Source organism: Selaginella moellendorffii, unplaced genomic scaffold (assembly GCF_000143415.4).
Source record: "Selaginella moellendorffii unplaced genomic scaffold, v1.0 SELMOscaffold_33, whole genome shotgun sequence".
In the NCBI taxonomy this organism is placed as follows: domain Eukaryota; kingdom Viridiplantae; phylum Streptophyta; class Lycopodiopsida; order Selaginellales; family Selaginellaceae; genus Selaginella; species Selaginella moellendorffii.
This window is the reverse complement of record NW_003314294.1, coordinates 1,406,052-1,422,494: the sequence shown is the minus strand read 5'-3', so window position 1 is coordinate 1,422,494 and position 16,443 is coordinate 1,406,052. Positions and strand designations below refer to the sequence as shown.

At 46.5% G+C, this 16,443-nt stretch overlaps 6 protein-coding genes across 8 annotated transcripts; 2 read left to right on the top strand and 4 right to left on the bottom strand.

Moving 5' to 3' along the window:
* LOC9638783 (probable glycosyltransferase At5g20260) lies at window positions 1–1,818 on the bottom strand (the record flags this gene model as incomplete). Its single annotated transcript, XM_024682076.1, has 4 exons — window positions 820–1,818; window positions 465–751; window positions 176–408; window positions 1–116 (listed from the first exon to the last, which is right to left on the bottom strand). Coding segments are annotated over exons 1-4 (1,506 nt in total), but the record flags the coding sequence as incomplete, so codon positions are not given.
* Window positions 1,819–1,830: 12 nt separating this feature from the next.
* LOC9639055 (centromere protein J) lies at window positions 1,831–4,533 on the bottom strand. Its single transcript, XM_024682009.1, has 12 exons — window positions 4,183–4,533; window positions 4,066–4,128; window positions 3,977–4,012; window positions 3,687–3,926; window positions 3,530–3,631; window positions 3,307–3,480; window positions 3,191–3,253; window positions 2,682–3,129; window positions 2,503–2,618; window positions 2,300–2,455; window positions 2,148–2,247; window positions 1,831–2,080 (listed from the first exon to the last, which is right to left on the bottom strand). The coding sequence occupies exons 1-11, from the start codon at window positions 4,531–4,533 to the stop codon at window positions 2,176–2,178; spliced, it is 1,821 nt and encodes a 606-aa protein (XP_024537777.1). The 3' UTR covers window positions 1,831–2,080; window positions 2,148–2,175.
* Window positions 4,534–4,664: 131 nt separating this feature from the next.
* LOC9638782 (light-harvesting complex-like protein 3 isotype 1, chloroplastic) lies at window positions 4,665–5,740 on the top strand. Its single transcript, XM_002977244.2, has 3 exons — window positions 4,665–5,162; window positions 5,225–5,362; window positions 5,437–5,740. Exons 1-3 carry the CDS (start codon window positions 4,688–4,690, stop codon window positions 5,679–5,681), a joined length of 858 nt encoding a protein of 285 aa, XP_002977290.2. The 5' UTR covers window positions 4,665–4,687; the 3' UTR covers window positions 5,682–5,740.
* On the bottom strand, window positions 5,675–7,162 carry LOC9639054 (putative rRNA methyltransferase YlbH). The gene is made up of 8 exons (XM_002977095.2): window positions 7,024–7,162; window positions 6,828–6,949; window positions 6,660–6,764; window positions 6,466–6,570; window positions 6,305–6,409; window positions 5,999–6,250; window positions 5,877–5,939; window positions 5,675–5,818 (listed from the first exon to the last, which is right to left on the bottom strand). Exons 1-8 carry the CDS (start codon window positions 7,151–7,153, stop codon window positions 5,762–5,764), a joined length of 939 nt encoding a protein of 312 aa, XP_002977141.2. The 5' UTR covers window positions 7,154–7,162; the 3' UTR covers window positions 5,675–5,761.
* Window positions 7,152–8,674, top strand: LOC9638781. Of its 3 annotated transcripts, none has more exons than XM_024682010.1 (6): window positions 7,152–7,423; window positions 7,482–7,606; window positions 7,687–7,985; window positions 8,045–8,155; window positions 8,218–8,482; window positions 8,539–8,674. In XM_024682010.1, the coding sequence occupies exons 1-5, from the start codon at window positions 7,152–7,154 to the stop codon at window positions 8,386–8,388; spliced, it is 978 nt and encodes a 325-aa protein (XP_024537778.1). In that variant the 3' UTR covers window positions 8,389–8,482; window positions 8,539–8,674. The 3 variants fall into 3 exon arrangements, with proteins under 3 accessions (XP_024537778.1, XP_024537779.1, XP_002977289.1); XM_024682011.1 differs by having other exon boundaries at window positions 7,166–7,423; window positions 7,683–7,985; XM_002977243.2 differs by having other exon boundaries at window positions 7,166–7,423; window positions 7,470–7,606; window positions 7,683–7,985.
* On the bottom strand, window positions 8,495–12,237 carry LOC9639053 (proline-rich receptor-like protein kinase PERK3). The gene is made up of 18 exons (XM_002977094.2): window positions 11,613–12,237; window positions 11,457–11,559; window positions 11,278–11,410; window positions 11,147–11,221; window positions 11,006–11,077; window positions 10,880–10,951; window positions 10,759–10,830; window positions 10,615–10,686; window positions 10,489–10,563; window positions 10,362–10,436; window positions 10,248–10,307; window positions 9,969–10,195; window positions 9,731–9,909; window positions 9,472–9,670; window positions 9,243–9,418; window positions 9,086–9,187; window positions 8,893–9,018; window positions 8,495–8,831 (listed from the first exon to the last, which is right to left on the bottom strand). The coding sequence occupies exons 2-18, from the start codon at window positions 11,557–11,559 to the stop codon at window positions 8,619–8,621; spliced, it is 2,031 nt and encodes a 676-aa protein (XP_002977140.2). The 5' UTR covers window positions 11,613–12,237; the 3' UTR covers window positions 8,495–8,618.
* Window positions 12,238–16,443: the final 4,206 nt, after the last annotated feature.

The window sequence follows — 16,443 nt, the reverse complement described above, 5'->3', positions numbered from 1 at the left end:
GACAGATTGGAGCTTCAACTTAAGATCGCCGACGTCCCGCTCTCTTAAAAGCAACGCGAATCTTTTCCAGTCCAGCACATCGTTGAAAGGAAGATCGTAATGATCTGAGAGAATCACTGGTGTGACATGAAACGCGAGGTCAGGCGAGCACATGGTAGCACTTAGAAAGAAAGACCTGGCACGCATCCGTAATGTATAGAGTCGACGATGCGTGCGCTGTTGACTTGTGAGCCGCCAGGACAAATGCAAAATTTGCTCCTATAAAACTGCTTCTGGTACACAAGCTCTCCAGTGGCTCTGCTGATCCGGTTATTACTGATGGCTAGAACATCGTCCTCTTCCCACAGCTTGGCTAAAACCACTCGGATCTTAGAATTTCGATGACCGGCCCAGAATCCAAGAATTGTTCTGCGCAGGGTGAGGACCAGGAAGTGCATACATGGTTGAATGAATATCAAGAGTACCTGTTTCTGACGTCGTTTCCTCCTCGAGGTAAAGCGAATGGTTGCAAAACCTGAGGCATGGCGATGTCCTTGTGGGGGATGAAATCTCCATTGTAGCTGGGAGAACACACCACACGTATCGAGTTCTTGACCAGGTTTGCAACTTTGTTTGTGGCTCTCGCCCCGACGTCATGACAGGTTACAAAGAAGTGGTCTGCACCGAGCGTCCTGTTCCAATATGGATACTTGACGATCAGGCCTTCCACGTATTCCTGGACAATATCCGCCATCTTCTCGTAAGAAATTCCCTGCATTTTGTTCCAGTTTGAGGTAAGATAATCTCCAGCAATAGAAGAAAAAAATGTAAACATGGTACCTTTCCTCGCATCTTGTGGCACGAGATGGGGATGAAGAAGAGATGAGCCTTGTTCGGATTTTTGGTGACGAACTTGCTCTCTCGCAGGTTTTGGAAGAAATAACCTTCGCTAGCATATTTGCCTGTGATTTTCCGTGGTGTTTGATAGTAAGTATTTGGATCACCGTCTGGATAGATGAAAATCTTGAACCTCTTCAACATTTGCTGATAATTCTTCTTGAAAATGGCAAAAGAGTGGAAAACTCCCGTTCCCACACCTGTCTCCTCATCAATGTCAACTCCGAGCTCTTCTCCTGTTAAATCCTCTTGAGTGGCTAATTCCTGCGTACTCAAATCCTCTACATTCTCCTTCTTCGCTTCTGTGCGACGCGCATCCACCTTGGTTTCCATGTCATCTGGAATAGGGACCGGATCTGTGCTGCTGGCAGCGTCCTTTTCGTCTAAATCCTGAGATGCCGCTGGCTTCTTCAACGGCAATTCCGGATCTTTAAGCCTTGGCTCTGTCGGTGGAGGAGAATTCGTGCCTGCCGTCTTCTTGGGTGCCGAGCTCTTGAGCTTGGGAACTGCTTCTTCCCGATCTTTGCTTGCCTTGTCCTCCAATGCAGGTCCCTTGCTCGACTTGGGCGTTTCCTTGGCTTGCCTTGGAGCGGCCAGAGCTATAGATACCGGAGGAGCAACCGAAACCTCCACCTTGGTCTGAACCGGAACTTGCAAATTCCCTGTGATTTCACTCCTGACATCCCCACTGCCCCCTCCTCCCATGAACGACATGGGCAATGTGAAGACATAGTAAGCAAGAATGAGAGAAGACGCTACCGGCATGGCGATCCTCAGCAGGGAGTTACCCGTCGAACCGGAAGACGACGACATGGTTGCCTTCTTGCCCGGCCTGAGCTACCGTCTTGGGAACCTTATATCCCAGCCTTCCACATAACGTGGCTCGACTTTATCCGTGGATACCTGAAACACAAACGACTCAGATGAGCTCTTGCGATTGAAGGTTTGTACCTGGGTGGTGTGTCCCGTTTTAACAGAAATCTGAAGCTTATGGGAGATGAATCCCTTACAAGTCGGTAGCCCGTCATCTTCTGTCCACCGCGATAGGCTTGACCCAACGATTCTTCTCCAGTAGCAAATCGTTGTCTTGGTAGTGAATAGTGCAGCAGTTGCAATCATGACGACGCCAGTGATCTTGCATCAGATCAGCCCAGCTTTCTATAACAAACAATGGACTTCTAGGTGCGGCGGCAGCAGTAGTGTTCTAACCGGTGCATGGAAACAAAAAAGCTTTCAATTCGGTAGACAGCCAGAAATGAATAAGAACTAACCTTTTTTATTGAGGAGTTGATGCAACAACTAGGACTCAACTGTGGATGTTCCATCTGGAAATATAATCCTTTTGTGTCCATCTGGCCAGTGCTCTTCGATCTGGAACAAACTGAATTAAGCCTAAGACGCTACTCTGAGCAAGCTAACTCACCTGGTTGTGAGGGAAGTAAAATATCTCGACGCCATCAGGCTTCGTGGTGTGCCATGTATCGATTTCCGAGTAGTAATATTCCGTAGTACCATCTGCAAGAGAGTTCTTGATATCTCCATTCGGAAAGTAAAGACACGCAAGGCCGTCTTGATACTCCTGGTATCATATTTGTAAGGTTTCAATAAGCCAAACAGAAAACTTACTTCTTCTCGAGTACCATCCGTGAAAACCAGCGATCTTCTCTGTGCTCCCCGAATGCCATTCTCTCTACATGTATTCTCCTTGCTTCTCGTTTTGTCCTCAAAAAGCACGTCTGAACCTACAACAGAAAAATGACAAACATCAGAAAAAAAGTTGAAGAAGTCGCAACCAGCTGTTTTACCAGATTCATGATCAGTGATGAGCTCATCGACCACTGTTCCGTCCATGGACGCGCCGTCCTCCGTTCCTGGTTCACTGGAAGACTTTTCCTTACATATCGATGTAGCGCGGTTTTTGTCACTTGCTGAATCCACTGCATCACTTGATACATCTACAATAGAAGTGCAAGTTTTTTCAGTCGTGCTTGGGTTGCTTGCAGCTTTTATCTTATTGCCACAGGCCGGTATTGAGGAGTCCTTGCTGGCACCTTCCTTCTTCTGCTTTGCACGACCGTCAGGACGTTGATAAAACAAAGCACCTGTGATCCTACATCCAACAGCTGCCCTTTCGCTTGATAAGCATTCAATCTTCTTGATAGTTTTGCAGCCAGGAACTATTTCTGACTTCTCCAGCTTCTCTTTCTCCTCTTGAACATCCCAATCCTGTAACAGCCGTTCATATCGTTTGATCTAGCAAAACGAGGAAAACAATCAGTAGCTGGCTTAGCTTGTAGCCAGAGAAAAGTTATACCTCCTCTTTTTTCTCGTTTAGCCGGGCCGACATCTCCTTCACAAGCTTCCGAAGCCTGATATTCTGTAAGAGTAAAGTAAGCCAGTGACAGAAAAGAGTGTAGTCATGGATGGTACCGTCAGCCGCAGGCGAGCTTCCTTCTTCAAATGCTCTTCATGCACGTCAATTAGCTTGGCTTTCAAATCAGCAATTTCCTTTCGCTCGGACTTGTTGGGAAGCGAATTCGGAAGCTGCGACATGGCTTGAAAGCGTTTTTCTAGCAAACGCTTTTCCCGCTTGAGTTCCTTGAGCTGCAATACATTTCAATGCAAAGCACAAGTAACAGTATGCGTCACTTACAAGCTCTTCTTTTTCAGAGCAAAATGCTTGAATGCTCGACACACTCTGTTTCTCCCATGCAGCCTTATCTTGAGTAAAGCGTGCACAGTCGTCCTCCTTTTCCTGAAAAATGCCAGCACGAGATCAGACACGTGATGGTCACAGAACCTTTCCATACCTTCAATAACTTGATAAGGCGCTGGCTCTCTTTCTTCACTCTTAAGTTTTCAGCTTCGAGCACTTCAAGTTTCTTCTCCAACGCTTCAGTATCAGGGATTTTGTCGTGAGAGATCACATCCGGAACTTTACGAGCATCGAGTTTAGTGCGGAAGAAAGAACGCACTAATCCAGAAACTGGATCCTTGTCCGATTCCACCGGAGGTGGCATTTGCGAGTAAAGACAGGACTCTCGCTTACTCTGGAGAAGCAAAGAAGCGTCAAAGAAACCATAGACGCTTTATCGAATACCTCTTGGACGTGCTCGTCTTTGTAATATCGATCCTCCTGCTACACAAAGGACTTTAGGACTTCTTAACAAATATATGGGAGGGACTCACAGTCTCAATGTCTTCCTTAACACAAGGTTCATCGTAAATTTCTTCGATTTTTGGCTCGGGGCTCTGAAACAGAAAAGAGTTTAAAGAGCAGTAAAAGAGCCATTCTACATGACTTACCTTGTGATGGATCACCAATTCATCTCTACATCGAAGAGGCTCTGAAACAGACGATTCCTGTTCTTCGCAATGCTCGTCCGGCATCGCCAGCGATTCCGGATTCTTGTTCCAGCTACTGGTGCTAGAACAATCCGAATCGTAGCTATCCTGCGATGAGACTTCCTCAAGAACGGGCCGATGGACGACCGGGGCGTCGGGCGCATTCCGAGAGAGACTAAACCACTTGAGACTCCTCCCCACCTCGTCGAACATCTCGAACGGATTCTCCATGGAGAGGCCGCCAGAATGCAGTGGCGAGCTGCAGATCACAGGCGCCCAGGGCGAGGAAGAAGGCGACGATCGCCCATCCATGCCGCGCGTAAACCCTAAAAGCAAGACTAGAAAGGGGAAAGAAAAGGAATAGAAATGGCGCGCAAATGGACGGCCCAGCTGGCCATCTTGAAATAGGCGATAACAAGTCAAACGTGGTCAAACTCCGCATTTTAGGGCAGGAAGGAGGAGAGATATGGCGATGGCAGCGACCGCGATGGCGCCCGTGGGAGGCGGCTCTCCCAGGTGTGTCAGTGCTTCGTGCAATCGCTCGCGACATCGCATTCCTCTCGCGGCGGCATCGGCCAGGGATTTCGGGCGCGGCAACAAGAGATTTGGAAGAGTAGCCATCGCCATGGCATCATCGGAGGAGGAGCGCGTTCCGGCGACGAATTCGGCGCCCTCGGAGGTTGCTGTTTTGCCGCAGAAGGAGGAGGGGGATTCCACTGCTCAATCGTCGGGCAAGAAGAAGCCATCGCCCCTGGAGAAAGGGGGTACGCTGCGGGGAGAAGCGGCCGAAGGGAAGGATCCCAGCCCCGCTGCCTTGGGAAAGAAGAGCTCCGCGGTCTCCGGAGAAAAGTTTGAGGATCCAAGGTGGAAGAATGGCAACTGGGACATGACCAAGTTTGTTAAGAACGGCAAGATGGATTGGGATGCTGTGATTGATGCTGGTGAGTGGCGAGATCCTACTTTTTTCGCTTTGTTTTTGCTTACTGACTTGATCGATCGGCAGAGGTGTTGAGAAGAAAGTGGCTAGAAGAGAATCCCGAGGCCTCGAGCAACGACGATCCTGTGCTGTTTGACACGGCCACCGTCCCGTGGTGGGCGTGGGTCCGACGCTTCCACTTGCCAGAGGCGGAGCTCTTGAATGGTAAGCTACGTGTTTCCTTCTGGCCTTCGGACGCCTGTCGAGAAACTCTTTGGTCTTTTCTTTTCTCCCTCCAGGCCGAGCAGCGATGGTGGGATTCTTCGCGGCGTACTTGATAGACAGCTTGACTGGGGTGGGCCTGGTGGACCAAACGAACAGCTTCGTTGGCAAGCTACTGCTCCTCATCACCGTGGTTGGAATCCTGCTGGTCAGGAAGAACGAGGACTTGGAAACTATCAAAACGCTGGTCAAGGAGTCGACATTCTACGACAAGCAATGGCAAGCGACCTGGAAAGATAGCGAAGAGCAGCAAAAGAAATGAAAAGACCGATTTTGTATAGCTCGTTAATTGAAGTTTCCCAGTCCTGTTTTGTCTTGAAAGTCGATGACTATAGACTTGTGTCAAGGATTTGGCCCGTAAACTGCCAAATGCGTTCTTCCATAGCGCCTATCTACAATCTGGATGACACAAGAGTCAAGTTTCCACAGGATGATTTTCAAGGGAGAAGAGGAATACCTTTGCAAGAGGTCCACAGGCCTCCGGCATTTCTTGTTTCGACTTCAAAGGATACTCTACAATCTGGGACAAGAAACAAAAGAGTATATCACGCAAAATCTAGGAACCAAATGCTGACTAACCACGTAAGTGTAGTCTCCCACCAGAGGAGAGGTAGAAAGCTGCTCCATAAGCGTGGGATAATGGACAGCTTCGTAAGGGGGAGTGACGCTTATGTAGTCGAAAACTTCGGCCTTTGGATTGGTTGCCTGCTTCTCGAGGTAAGTTTCCACCTTGAGCATGTGAACTACCGACTGTTCTGTGTAATTCGTAGCTTCAAGGTTGGGCTTGAGAACCTTGGATATCACCCATGGGTCCATTTCTATAAAATGTGCCTTAAAAAAAAAAAAAGCTTCAATACGGATCATAGAATTCACCATGAAACTTACTGCCAAGCAACCCCTGCTCAACGCTTCGATTCCAACAGAGCCAGTACCGCTGTAGAGGTCTAGCCATTTCCCAGGAGGCAAACCTCCCGTGTATCCTCCGCGTGCCTTGATTCAAACATAGGTGAGTGTCATAGACGGAAGATATCCTCTTTTTTCTTTACCTGTAGCATGTTAAAAACAGCGCCTCGGACAACTTCCATCATCGGCCTTACGGAGGAATCGTTTGGCGACAAGAGCTTCTTTCCATTGTTTTTGCCACCCATAACCTGACCAAGAGAAACATACCCGATAGTTGTGTAGCAGTGAGATAGACATCGAGCAGTCTTAAGAAATCCAACCTCGAGCTAGTGTATACCCGCAAAAGTTTGTGAACTGTCCGAGGCTCGAGAAGGGGCGCCTTATCTTGGTCACTCAGTTTATTCAGGCTGGCAGGAAACTTCAAGCCCGCCATCTCTACAACCTGGAAATCGCTATAAACATCAAGCGAGGAAAAACAAGACTTTCTAGAAATTTTTTCTCATACCTTCTCGTTAGGCTCGGCCTTGATCTTCCATCCGCGGCTGATGTTGTAAACTTCCTCGTCCGTGTATGACTTGGACTTCAAGTCGGAGTCGTCCTTCTTGCCTCTAGTCTTTCTCTTGCTGCCTGGATATCGATAAGAGCAAGGAATGTGAGAGTTTCCACCAAGAAAGAGACACCAAAGAGTTCTCTCCTCTTACCCGGGGATGCAGCAGCCAAAATCTGGAGGCGACGACGATCGAGAACAAGACGTGGAGCAGCACTGATTCTATGGCGCCTTTCCCACGCGCTCGCAAGGCCGCTGCCACAGCTACAGAGCTCTCCAGCCATGAGAGACAAAACCCTAGCTCTTATCTTGCATTTAGGGGTTTTAGCGAGGAATGGCCGCCCTGGCTGTGTACCAGCGCAACAGCGTCAGGTGCTCGCTTCTAGGATCTACCCCTACCGCTGGTCTGATCGCGGCTCAGGGACAATCCGGAAAGAAATCCCAGCTTCGCTTTCCCAGATTTCTCAGCAATGCCGAGATTTTGACGTGCCTGTGCACTGCTTGCAACGCGATCAAGTTCCTCACCGTCGTTCGCTGCTCATCGTCGCCATCAGGTATGGTTCCTTTGCCGCTCCAATCGATCGCTCAATTGGATTTCAGCAAAGCATGAAGGAGAGGAGACGCGGGGGATCAACTACAGGCAAATTCTAGCTACTGGCGAGGGGATTTGCCTCTCGGCTGCCGTTGTCTCGCAGGCTGGATGCTTGATCCGGCCTTCTTCCACCCAGGAACAATGCGTAAGTCGAATCGTTCGTCTTCTTTTTCTTTCTTTTTTCTTTCTCGCAGCAGTGTTCTTAGTTGTTTTTTGTGAAGCTAGAAGTATCTCCAGGCCATGCACCTCCACGACAGCTCAAATATGCGGCACTTTCCACTTGGCAACTCGTCCCACTATGGCTGGCTTTGCTCATCAACATCATTCTAAGATCCGTCCAGCCGCAACCAAGGGAAAGGATTCTCAAGGAGAGCTCCAACTTAGCACTGGCACAGCGGGTGGCGAGCCTGGAACACGATTTCCTTGGCTCGGTCACGCTCATCCGTGCTCTAACCAGACAACTCGAGAAGCTTGGTGTGCGTGTGCAAGTCACTAAACGAACGCTCCAAGATCCAATCCATCAGGTTCGCCATTGTTGCTTTTCATCAAGAGAATGCGCCTCTCATCCTTGATGTTTTTGTAGACGGCGAAACTGGCAGCAGATATGGCCTCCGCTGTGAAAGCTCTCTCCCATCGTGAAACTTTGCTTGAAGAGGAGCTTAAAGAAACTCGAAGCGCCTTGATGGCTATACAGGTACGTCTTTTGGAAGCATTTCTAAGAAGCTGGCTGGTTCTGTGTGCTCGATTTATTTCCAGGATCAGCAGGCCAAGCAGCTAGAGCTTATCTCCCTACTTGCGAGCAGACTCTCGTCAAGTAATCGCCAGGGTCAGAAGGCAGCAAAGAAGAAGATGAATGACGACTACAAATATGACTACTGGCTCGCTAACACGGGCGAGGAAATCTGTACTCTCGATTCCAAGAGATGAAGAAAAAAGATACGTTCTTTTTCGCGAAAGACTCGCTTGTCGCTTCCAATCCATCGACGCCGTCGAGCTTCGGAAATCCGCTAGAAGCTAGAGGGTAAGCTGGTTCTTCAGATCAAAATTCTCTCTTTGGTTCTACCTTTAATTTCGCAGATGATTATCTCTCGTACATTTTGTCCTTCCCCCAGGGAATGAGCTGCGAACTGTGCATTCTGATGCTGTGGAACTGTTCTTTACACGTTTTCGAGGTGCATTGCGCACTCCACGAGAATTTCTTCGATCGTTTGTACGCACTGAGCCATGCTTGGCCTCGCCTCCGCGTTCTCTCTCAGGCAGCACGATGCCAAAAGAGCGAGCTTGTGAGCACACTTTGGTGGGTAAGTAGAGCCCAAATCTTTGTCCAAAATCCTCCTGAGCTTTCTCTTGTCATTGAGACAAGGCTCCGCCTGCAAAGTTCCGAGAGCTCACCTCTCCAAAGTTCATGGGAAGAGAATTAACATAACTCACCCAAGACACTATGTTTTGTGGAACGTCATCCCCTCCAAATGAAACCACCGCAGGCTTCCCAGTGAGTAGCTGCAAGAGTACCACGCCGAAACTGTACACATCCGCTTTCACGGTGAGTCGCCCGGTCTGATCCAGGTTATAGCACTCGGGTTAACACAACACACTACTATTGGAATTCGCAGAGATTACTCACTGCCGTGTAGTGTGGATCGAAGTAGCCAAATGTTCCAATCACGCGGGTGCTGGCATGGCTTTGGTTCCTTTGAAGAAGCTTGGCAAATCCAAAGTCGGATATCTAAGAGAAACTTGTAAGTGGAAGAAACGAGGCAAATGGAATGATTGCTACTTACCTTAGCGGAGAAGTAAGAATCGAGAAGAATGTTTGAAGACTTGAAGTCGCGGTGAACAATAGGATCGCCATCCTCTCCTCCAGCGTGCAGGAAAGCTAAGCCTTTGGCACAACCCAAAGAGATTAGCAGTCGCCTCCGAAAATCTAGTTTGAATCCACTCCTATATAAGCATCGACCTGGAAAGATCACGTCTGAGAAAAAGAAAGCAAGAGAAGAAGCGGCAGATTACCTGCAAAGTAGCTCTCAAGTGAACCATTAGACATGAACTCGTAGACAATCAATCTTTGACTCCCGTCCGCACAGTAGCCAAACAGCCTCACCAGGTGCGGATGGTTCATACGGCTAAGCAAATCAACCTCGATACGAAACTCTTTCTCTGCCTCCGCGCACTGACCAGCAAATGTATCCATTCTTTTGATAGCAACCACCTGAAAACATCCAACTTTTGGAAGCTCCAACATGCTGTCTATGAAATATACTTTTCTCACCTTGCCATTCGTGAGGATCCCCCGAAACACTTGACCAAAGCTGCCTTCCCCAACCAGGTTTCTCATGTTAAATTTATCGGTAGCTTGCTCGAGTTCCGCATAAGTGAAAGCGTGAGCAACGACAAAAGATTGAGAACTCGTGACAACTTCTAGCTCCAATCCTGCCTTCACAGTAAAGTCTGCGAGAAAGGTAAAAACAAAGAAGATCAAACAGAACACAGTATTAACAGCAAGTTACCTGTCACTACACATTTCTGGCGCCTCGCTAGTATGCAATAAATCGCCAGACAAGAGCTTGCGATAAAAAATGCAGCCCCTCCGACAACACCGCCTATAATAGCTGCGGTGTTTTTGCTTTTCGGTGCTCCAGGTGGAGGAGCTGGTTCATCTGAAGCTTTCGGTTTCGCGTGGGACGGAGTTTCGCATTTGATCCATGTTACGTACATGCATAAAGAATTCTGGATACTGCCTAACCCACAAATTTAGCACCATCACAAAGAGATTCATCTTCACTTGCCTTGGCAACCTTCCTTGAAGCACAGTAGGGACATATTTTATCACGTCTTCAGGTAAGGACCTGCATTTTAGTTCAGAAGGTGACGACGAGGTAAGATTTTAGTTTCGTGCTTACAGATAGCGGAGGTTTTGGAAATAGCGGATGGTGGTGGGGTTGAGATCAACAGAAATCCCACTGTTTTGAAGCCCCCTGAAAGAGAAATAAGTTCAAATGCACAATACATGAGAACTCAGTCGCTTACAACACGGTCAAGGGACTTGTTGTTTGCCGGATCTCATCAGTCAGTGCTCCACTGAACGAGTTGCCTTCCAAGTCCCTACTAGGCAGTAACAAATGGTGAGAAATTGCTTAGAAAATTTAGACTTACAAAGCATATAGTTTTGGTAGCAGAAAAATTCCTGGTGGAAGGCTTTGTGTAAAGCCACAGCCACCCAACAGCCTATCAAAAGAACGAGAAGCAAGATGATTTTATGCATGAAAACATTGTAGGAAAGAAAAGAGAGGCACCTACACATATTCAAGCTCTATAAGCTCTCTGAAGTCAAGTTGTGTCCCCGTATTAAACGGGTTTCCAGTAAGGGACCTACGAGAATCAATTAAGGATGAGAAAGATTAGAGAAATGATACCGTACAGTATCTGTAGTTTAGTTAGATGTTCAAATCCACTACCAAGCATTCCTGAGAAAAGGTTGTACGAAACATCTCTGGTAGATAGAAACAATCTGAGATAACAAAATGGAAAGAGAAATTTTACTTACAAGTGAGTGAGATTTGACAGACCAAATAAACTATCTGGAATGTCTCCTGTGAAGCTATTGTTAGCTAAAACCCTGCAGGACAAAAGTAGGAAGTTTTCTTCTACAAAGTCTGAAGTTTTTTCTACAAAGTCTGAAACTTACAGCTTCGTTACGCCTGGAAGTTTTGCAAAAGTGCCTGATGCCAAGCTGCCTTGTAAAAGTAGATTACTCAGATCTCTGCAACAAGGACGAGCTAAGCTCAACAGGAAACTGATAAGTACAAACAGCCTTACAGTTCAGTCACGCTGCTGGTGTTTGAGCAAGTGACTCCATACCAACGGCTTCGGCATGGATCGCTTTCTTCCCTCCAGCTCTCCAAAACTTCCGGATCTCCCAAACTCCTCTTAAAGAAACGCAGCTCGTCCCCTGGAGGAAAATTTGAGGAACCAGAATCTGTACGCTTGCTCATTACCTTCTTCAACGGATGCAGCACCAGGCTCGAAGCTTTGGAGCATAAGGAAGGCACACAAAGTCACAAGAAGCCACCGCTTTCTACATTGGAAAGGGATAATCATCTGCAGGAGAGAACGAGAAATTAGATCCAGACGGCAGCGAAAGAGAGGCGTACCTGCTAGAAACTACCGCATTTCCAATGCTGAATCGCGAGATGGGTCGAGAGACCTACGCTGGACGTGACACATTCAAGTGAAGAGCGAGTCTTTCGGTCCCTTTCTATCATCTCGTGTTGGAATCAACGGAGCCATTAGTCAAACTTGTAGAACCTTCTGGGCATGACCATGGTTGGTCCCGAACGCGTTCGGCCGAAATCCCGACCGCCGCCGAACGCGGTCGGCCGAACACGGTCGGACAGCTCCGTTCGGTATTCCGTTCGGCAAAAAAAAAATGGTGATCGCGCTAGATTTCTGATGCTGCAGTGGCTATCGCTATCGCCACTGCATCTCCACTGCTTTGCTGTTCTCCTGCTGCTATGGAGAGATCCATCCATCGGATTCCATCCACGAATGCCCAGCCCAGCTGCCCAGCAAGCTTACATAGAATCCGACGAAGAGGCCTAAAGCCTATAGGAGCTGCGTGCATACCGAGCTCTACAGGGCGACACTCTCTGGCCTCTGCTTTCGATTGAGTGTGGAGCAGAGCAGCTCGCTGCCTCGCAAATCAAATCGCCCAGTCCGCAACACTTGAAATTTTTGCCCTAAAATGGAAATTCTAGAAATTCCTAGAGATCAATTGCAATCGAACCACAATGAACGAGGATTGTAGAGATGCAAGCTAGGCTTGAATCTCTTGGTATAGAAGATTTAGCTGAAAAAGATCTTCCAAATGAAGATGTGATTGTTGAGAAAGATGCCAGAAATGTTAAGGAACTTGCCAAAAATGTTGAAGATGAGTAGTAGTTGTAATGCTTTGGTTTGGTTTGGTTTAATGCTTTGGTTTTCCTACTTTTATTAATATGGTTTTATTAAAAATGTTTTTTTTTTTTTATCAAAAAAATTTTGTGAACCGTTCGGCCGTTTGGCATTTTCACAGCCAGTCGATAACCACGGTCAGCCGGTTGGCCGGTCGGCATTCGGAATGGTCGGGACCAACCATGGGCATGACGAGGAGAACCTATTAAGGCACTTTGGTCACATTAATTATCTAATTGATCGACATCCCCCTCTGCAGGAGAGTGAAGCTCTTCAGCGTCTCGTCTCCCCATCTCAGCAAATCAGCGCCTGCAGCTCTTCATCCCGCAGGTTACTACAAGCAGGCACGTTAAGCAAGAAGTAAAGCGCAAGTTCCTTTCTTCACTTCAGGATCTGCACTCATGATCACACGGCCTTGCAACTTCATGAAACCTTTTGGCCCTCCTGGCAAACACTTTGTCGAGTCTTAGCATGGCCTCCACAACGTGCCTCTGGACTCAAAAAGTTGAGAGTCCCCAGTGGGTAAAACATACCACTGAATGAAGTGTAGAAGATTAAGTTGGAGTCAACTCAAGAATGCAAAATTATCAAAAAACCGAGTATACCTTCTCAGCGATATAGAAATCTCCCACAAGGCACTTCTTGGGATACCGCTTGGGCTGATAATCGTTACAAGATCCCAGTTCCTCGACTCCCTCTTCAAGGCACTCGAGCAGATCCAGTATTCTGCAAAAAAAAGCACATGAAGTGTACCAGTATGGACGTAAGAGGCTGGCAAGATTGTGTTGACAAATCGTAGTAATGATCTCAACAATCTTCACGAATTGAGCAGCATCTTGTGAGCTGGAAGGATGAAAAGTGAGAGGGTAGGCCAGGTTCCATAGTTGCATCGACCACTTGGTGATGCTGCAGGTAGCCCTGGACAAACTGCATTCACATCTGCAAACCTCAGTTTATGCATGCTACGTTGACATAGTAAAAGCTTTTAACAAGGTATCAAGGAGACTATTTGCATGATTTCATGAGATAACACTAGAGTTCATCAGGCTTTACGAAAAATATGAAAGCAGACATTCTACAGCATACTCAGATTGACTGTGACACAGGTGTCCAACAAGGTTGCCCTTTGTCACCCACCCGTTTTGGCATATTCAACGATGGGTTGGAAACGCTAATGGCAAGGTGCACTCCCTCCTCAATCTTGCTTGCTGGGATGATTCTGCAGCTGCTCATATATGTGGACGACCTCTTTCTATTGGCCCCCAGGCCACTGGAATTTCAACTCTAACTAGACACCCTGGCCCAATTTTGTGACTTCATGGAAGGCAAAGAGGATGGTTTTTGGCCTGGACACAGCAAGCAAATTCCACTACAAAGGGGAATGGATTGAGCACACAGAGAATTATAAGTACCTAGGATACACCATTGATCAATGTCTCCAATGGAAAATTGGAGTAGAACATCAACAGCAAGGGCTAATGCACTCCTCTAATCAGATTGCCATAAAGCCAATGTACACAAGTGGGGTGTCAAACACACCTATTGATGTGGCCTTGTACGGACAGAAAGTTGGGGTCCAGTACTGACAAACTTAAAGCAATCAATAAAAATTTCATCTCAGCAGAATTTTGGGTGTACAAGGCCCCATAGCTGATTATAGATATGGAGATGGGTTTACTCCCAATAGAGATTCTTGCTTGGAGACATTGCATCATATATGTGTGAAGTGTATGCTTTCTCTAAAGGTAGAACCTTGCAGGGCCATAACCTCTCCACACTAATGACAGAATTGATAAAAAAATTGGAGTTTTGGACCTGGCAATCTCTCCAATGTTGGTGTGATGCTCGGATGAAGGATAGTGTCCTTTTTCAAATCTATGTGAACACTATCAACCAAAGGCACCAATTCGATTTCACAATCTAAAACAACCTCACCCCCGTAATTAGAGAATCTTGGCCAGCTACAAAACAGGGTGTCATAGATTGATAATGGAACTCAGACGTCGTTTGAGACTACTACTCCCACCCTTATGGTGTAGATCTACATGTAATTCTCACAGCCTTTGGTCATAATTCCAGATGGATAGTGCCAAGGGTACGGCTATACTGGTATGAGGCCGTGGGACTAATGTGGCGGCACTACACTTGCATGGCCTGATGGGAAGCTGGAAACAGCAATCCCAATTGGAGGGGATCAATCACATAGCAGCGAGGAGAGGACTTCCAGGCAGTAGCAGCATCACCATTATCAGAGATGGCACATTCCTCCTCAATTCACTGCATTGTGGGATCTAGGACAATACATCTCCAAAGGCTTCTTATATCTCTGGGAAACTGTAGGCACCATATAGATGGAGATCAAGCAAGGGTGGTGTACCTTCACTGATCTCACGATCGATTTAAATCCTTCACATTGGTAGACACAATCACATAGGAGAGATGAGGTTGGGGATCATGGATAAGGTGCAAAATTCACCACCAGTACAGATAGGGAGCATGCATTTGTGGAGTGAGTGGCATGGATTTGGGTGGCATAGAACTGAACTCTAGTTCCTTGATCTAATTTGCATAGAACCGAACTTTAGTTCTAGGGATCCTCCCTCGTCACCACCCCCACCCCATATGCTCTTTTCCAATTTCAAGCATGTCAAAATTGGCTTCTATGGTTTTTAAGAGGAAAATATGAAAAGCCCCATTAGACATATAATTCTCATAGGCAAACATTGGGCCAAGGACATTTTTGAATTTCTATGAGAAATGGAGATGATGTAGCAAATATAGTCATAGATGCCATACTTGTGATCACACCACATTTGAGTTGGAAGTGAAATAAGGGTGATAACACTTCTCATTACAAACACTGATAGCTAGGTGAGGATTGTGCTGAGATTCATCAAGAGGGGCAATAGGCAAATCAATGAAGCCTGGGGCAAGGATAGAAGGCTTGATGGCAGAAGATTTGGATTGTGAGATCATCAAAATAGTTTACTATATGTAACATATGTGATCATGGGATGAAATTTGGATATACTGTCACCGTAGATCTTTAGAACCTTAGGGAATAAATGAGGATAAAATAGCCATTAAGGGCTCTCTCATCTGGTACGGGTTCAATTCCCATTAATTAGTGGCTACTTAAAGATATAATATACCCTTGAGCAAGGTATATTCCTATCCCTAAATTTGAAATCATACACACAAGTATCCACGAACAAAGGTATCCACCATAAGACTGTGGTATGGGTGGATAATTAGTTGCCTCATATAGAATAACTAATCTGCACAATGGAAGGATTGGTAAATTTAGTGTGGAAATGGAGGTGTTGGTTCCCCTAGGCTTAATAAAAGTTGTTAGTCAAAAGTCAATGAGGACATTGACATCTTTGAAAGGGGGGGTGAATGTAACATATGTGATCATAGGATGAAATTTGAATATATTATTACCATGGATCCTTAGAACCTTGGGGACTATCATTGTGGATCCTTGGAACCTTGAAGGATAAATGGGGATAAAATAGCCATTAAGGGCTCTCTCATCAAGCAATTACTCCTTTTTTAGTTGTTTTAAGGGGAAAGAGATAGAGTCGCAAATATGATTTTGGGTATTGAAAGATATTTGTTGGCCAGTCCTTATAAGCACTCTTTCCTTATTACCATAATGGCAGAAGGTTAGTACTGCTAGTTCCTTTTATAGCCCCTCTTGTCTAAGTGTTAGCAAACTGATGAGCATAAAGAAGGAATTCCTAAATGTCTATTTAACCAAGCATATTTGGCCCGGCTTGTTAGTTCTCTTTTGCTTTGTCTTACACTGGCTTGGCAAAAACCCTCACATATTGAGATTATTCCCTCAATATCGCTAGATGATAGCTTACCATGTCTACCAAATACCCTTGCTATCATGCCCTTTATGTTAGTCTTATTTCGATCCCAAATACTACTTATGGAAACTGTCTAGATTTGAGCTTGTTCCAGAGATTAACTCCTGGTACTAAGGGAGGCTTGGGGTAAAAGCCCAAAGCGTGTGTTTCTGGG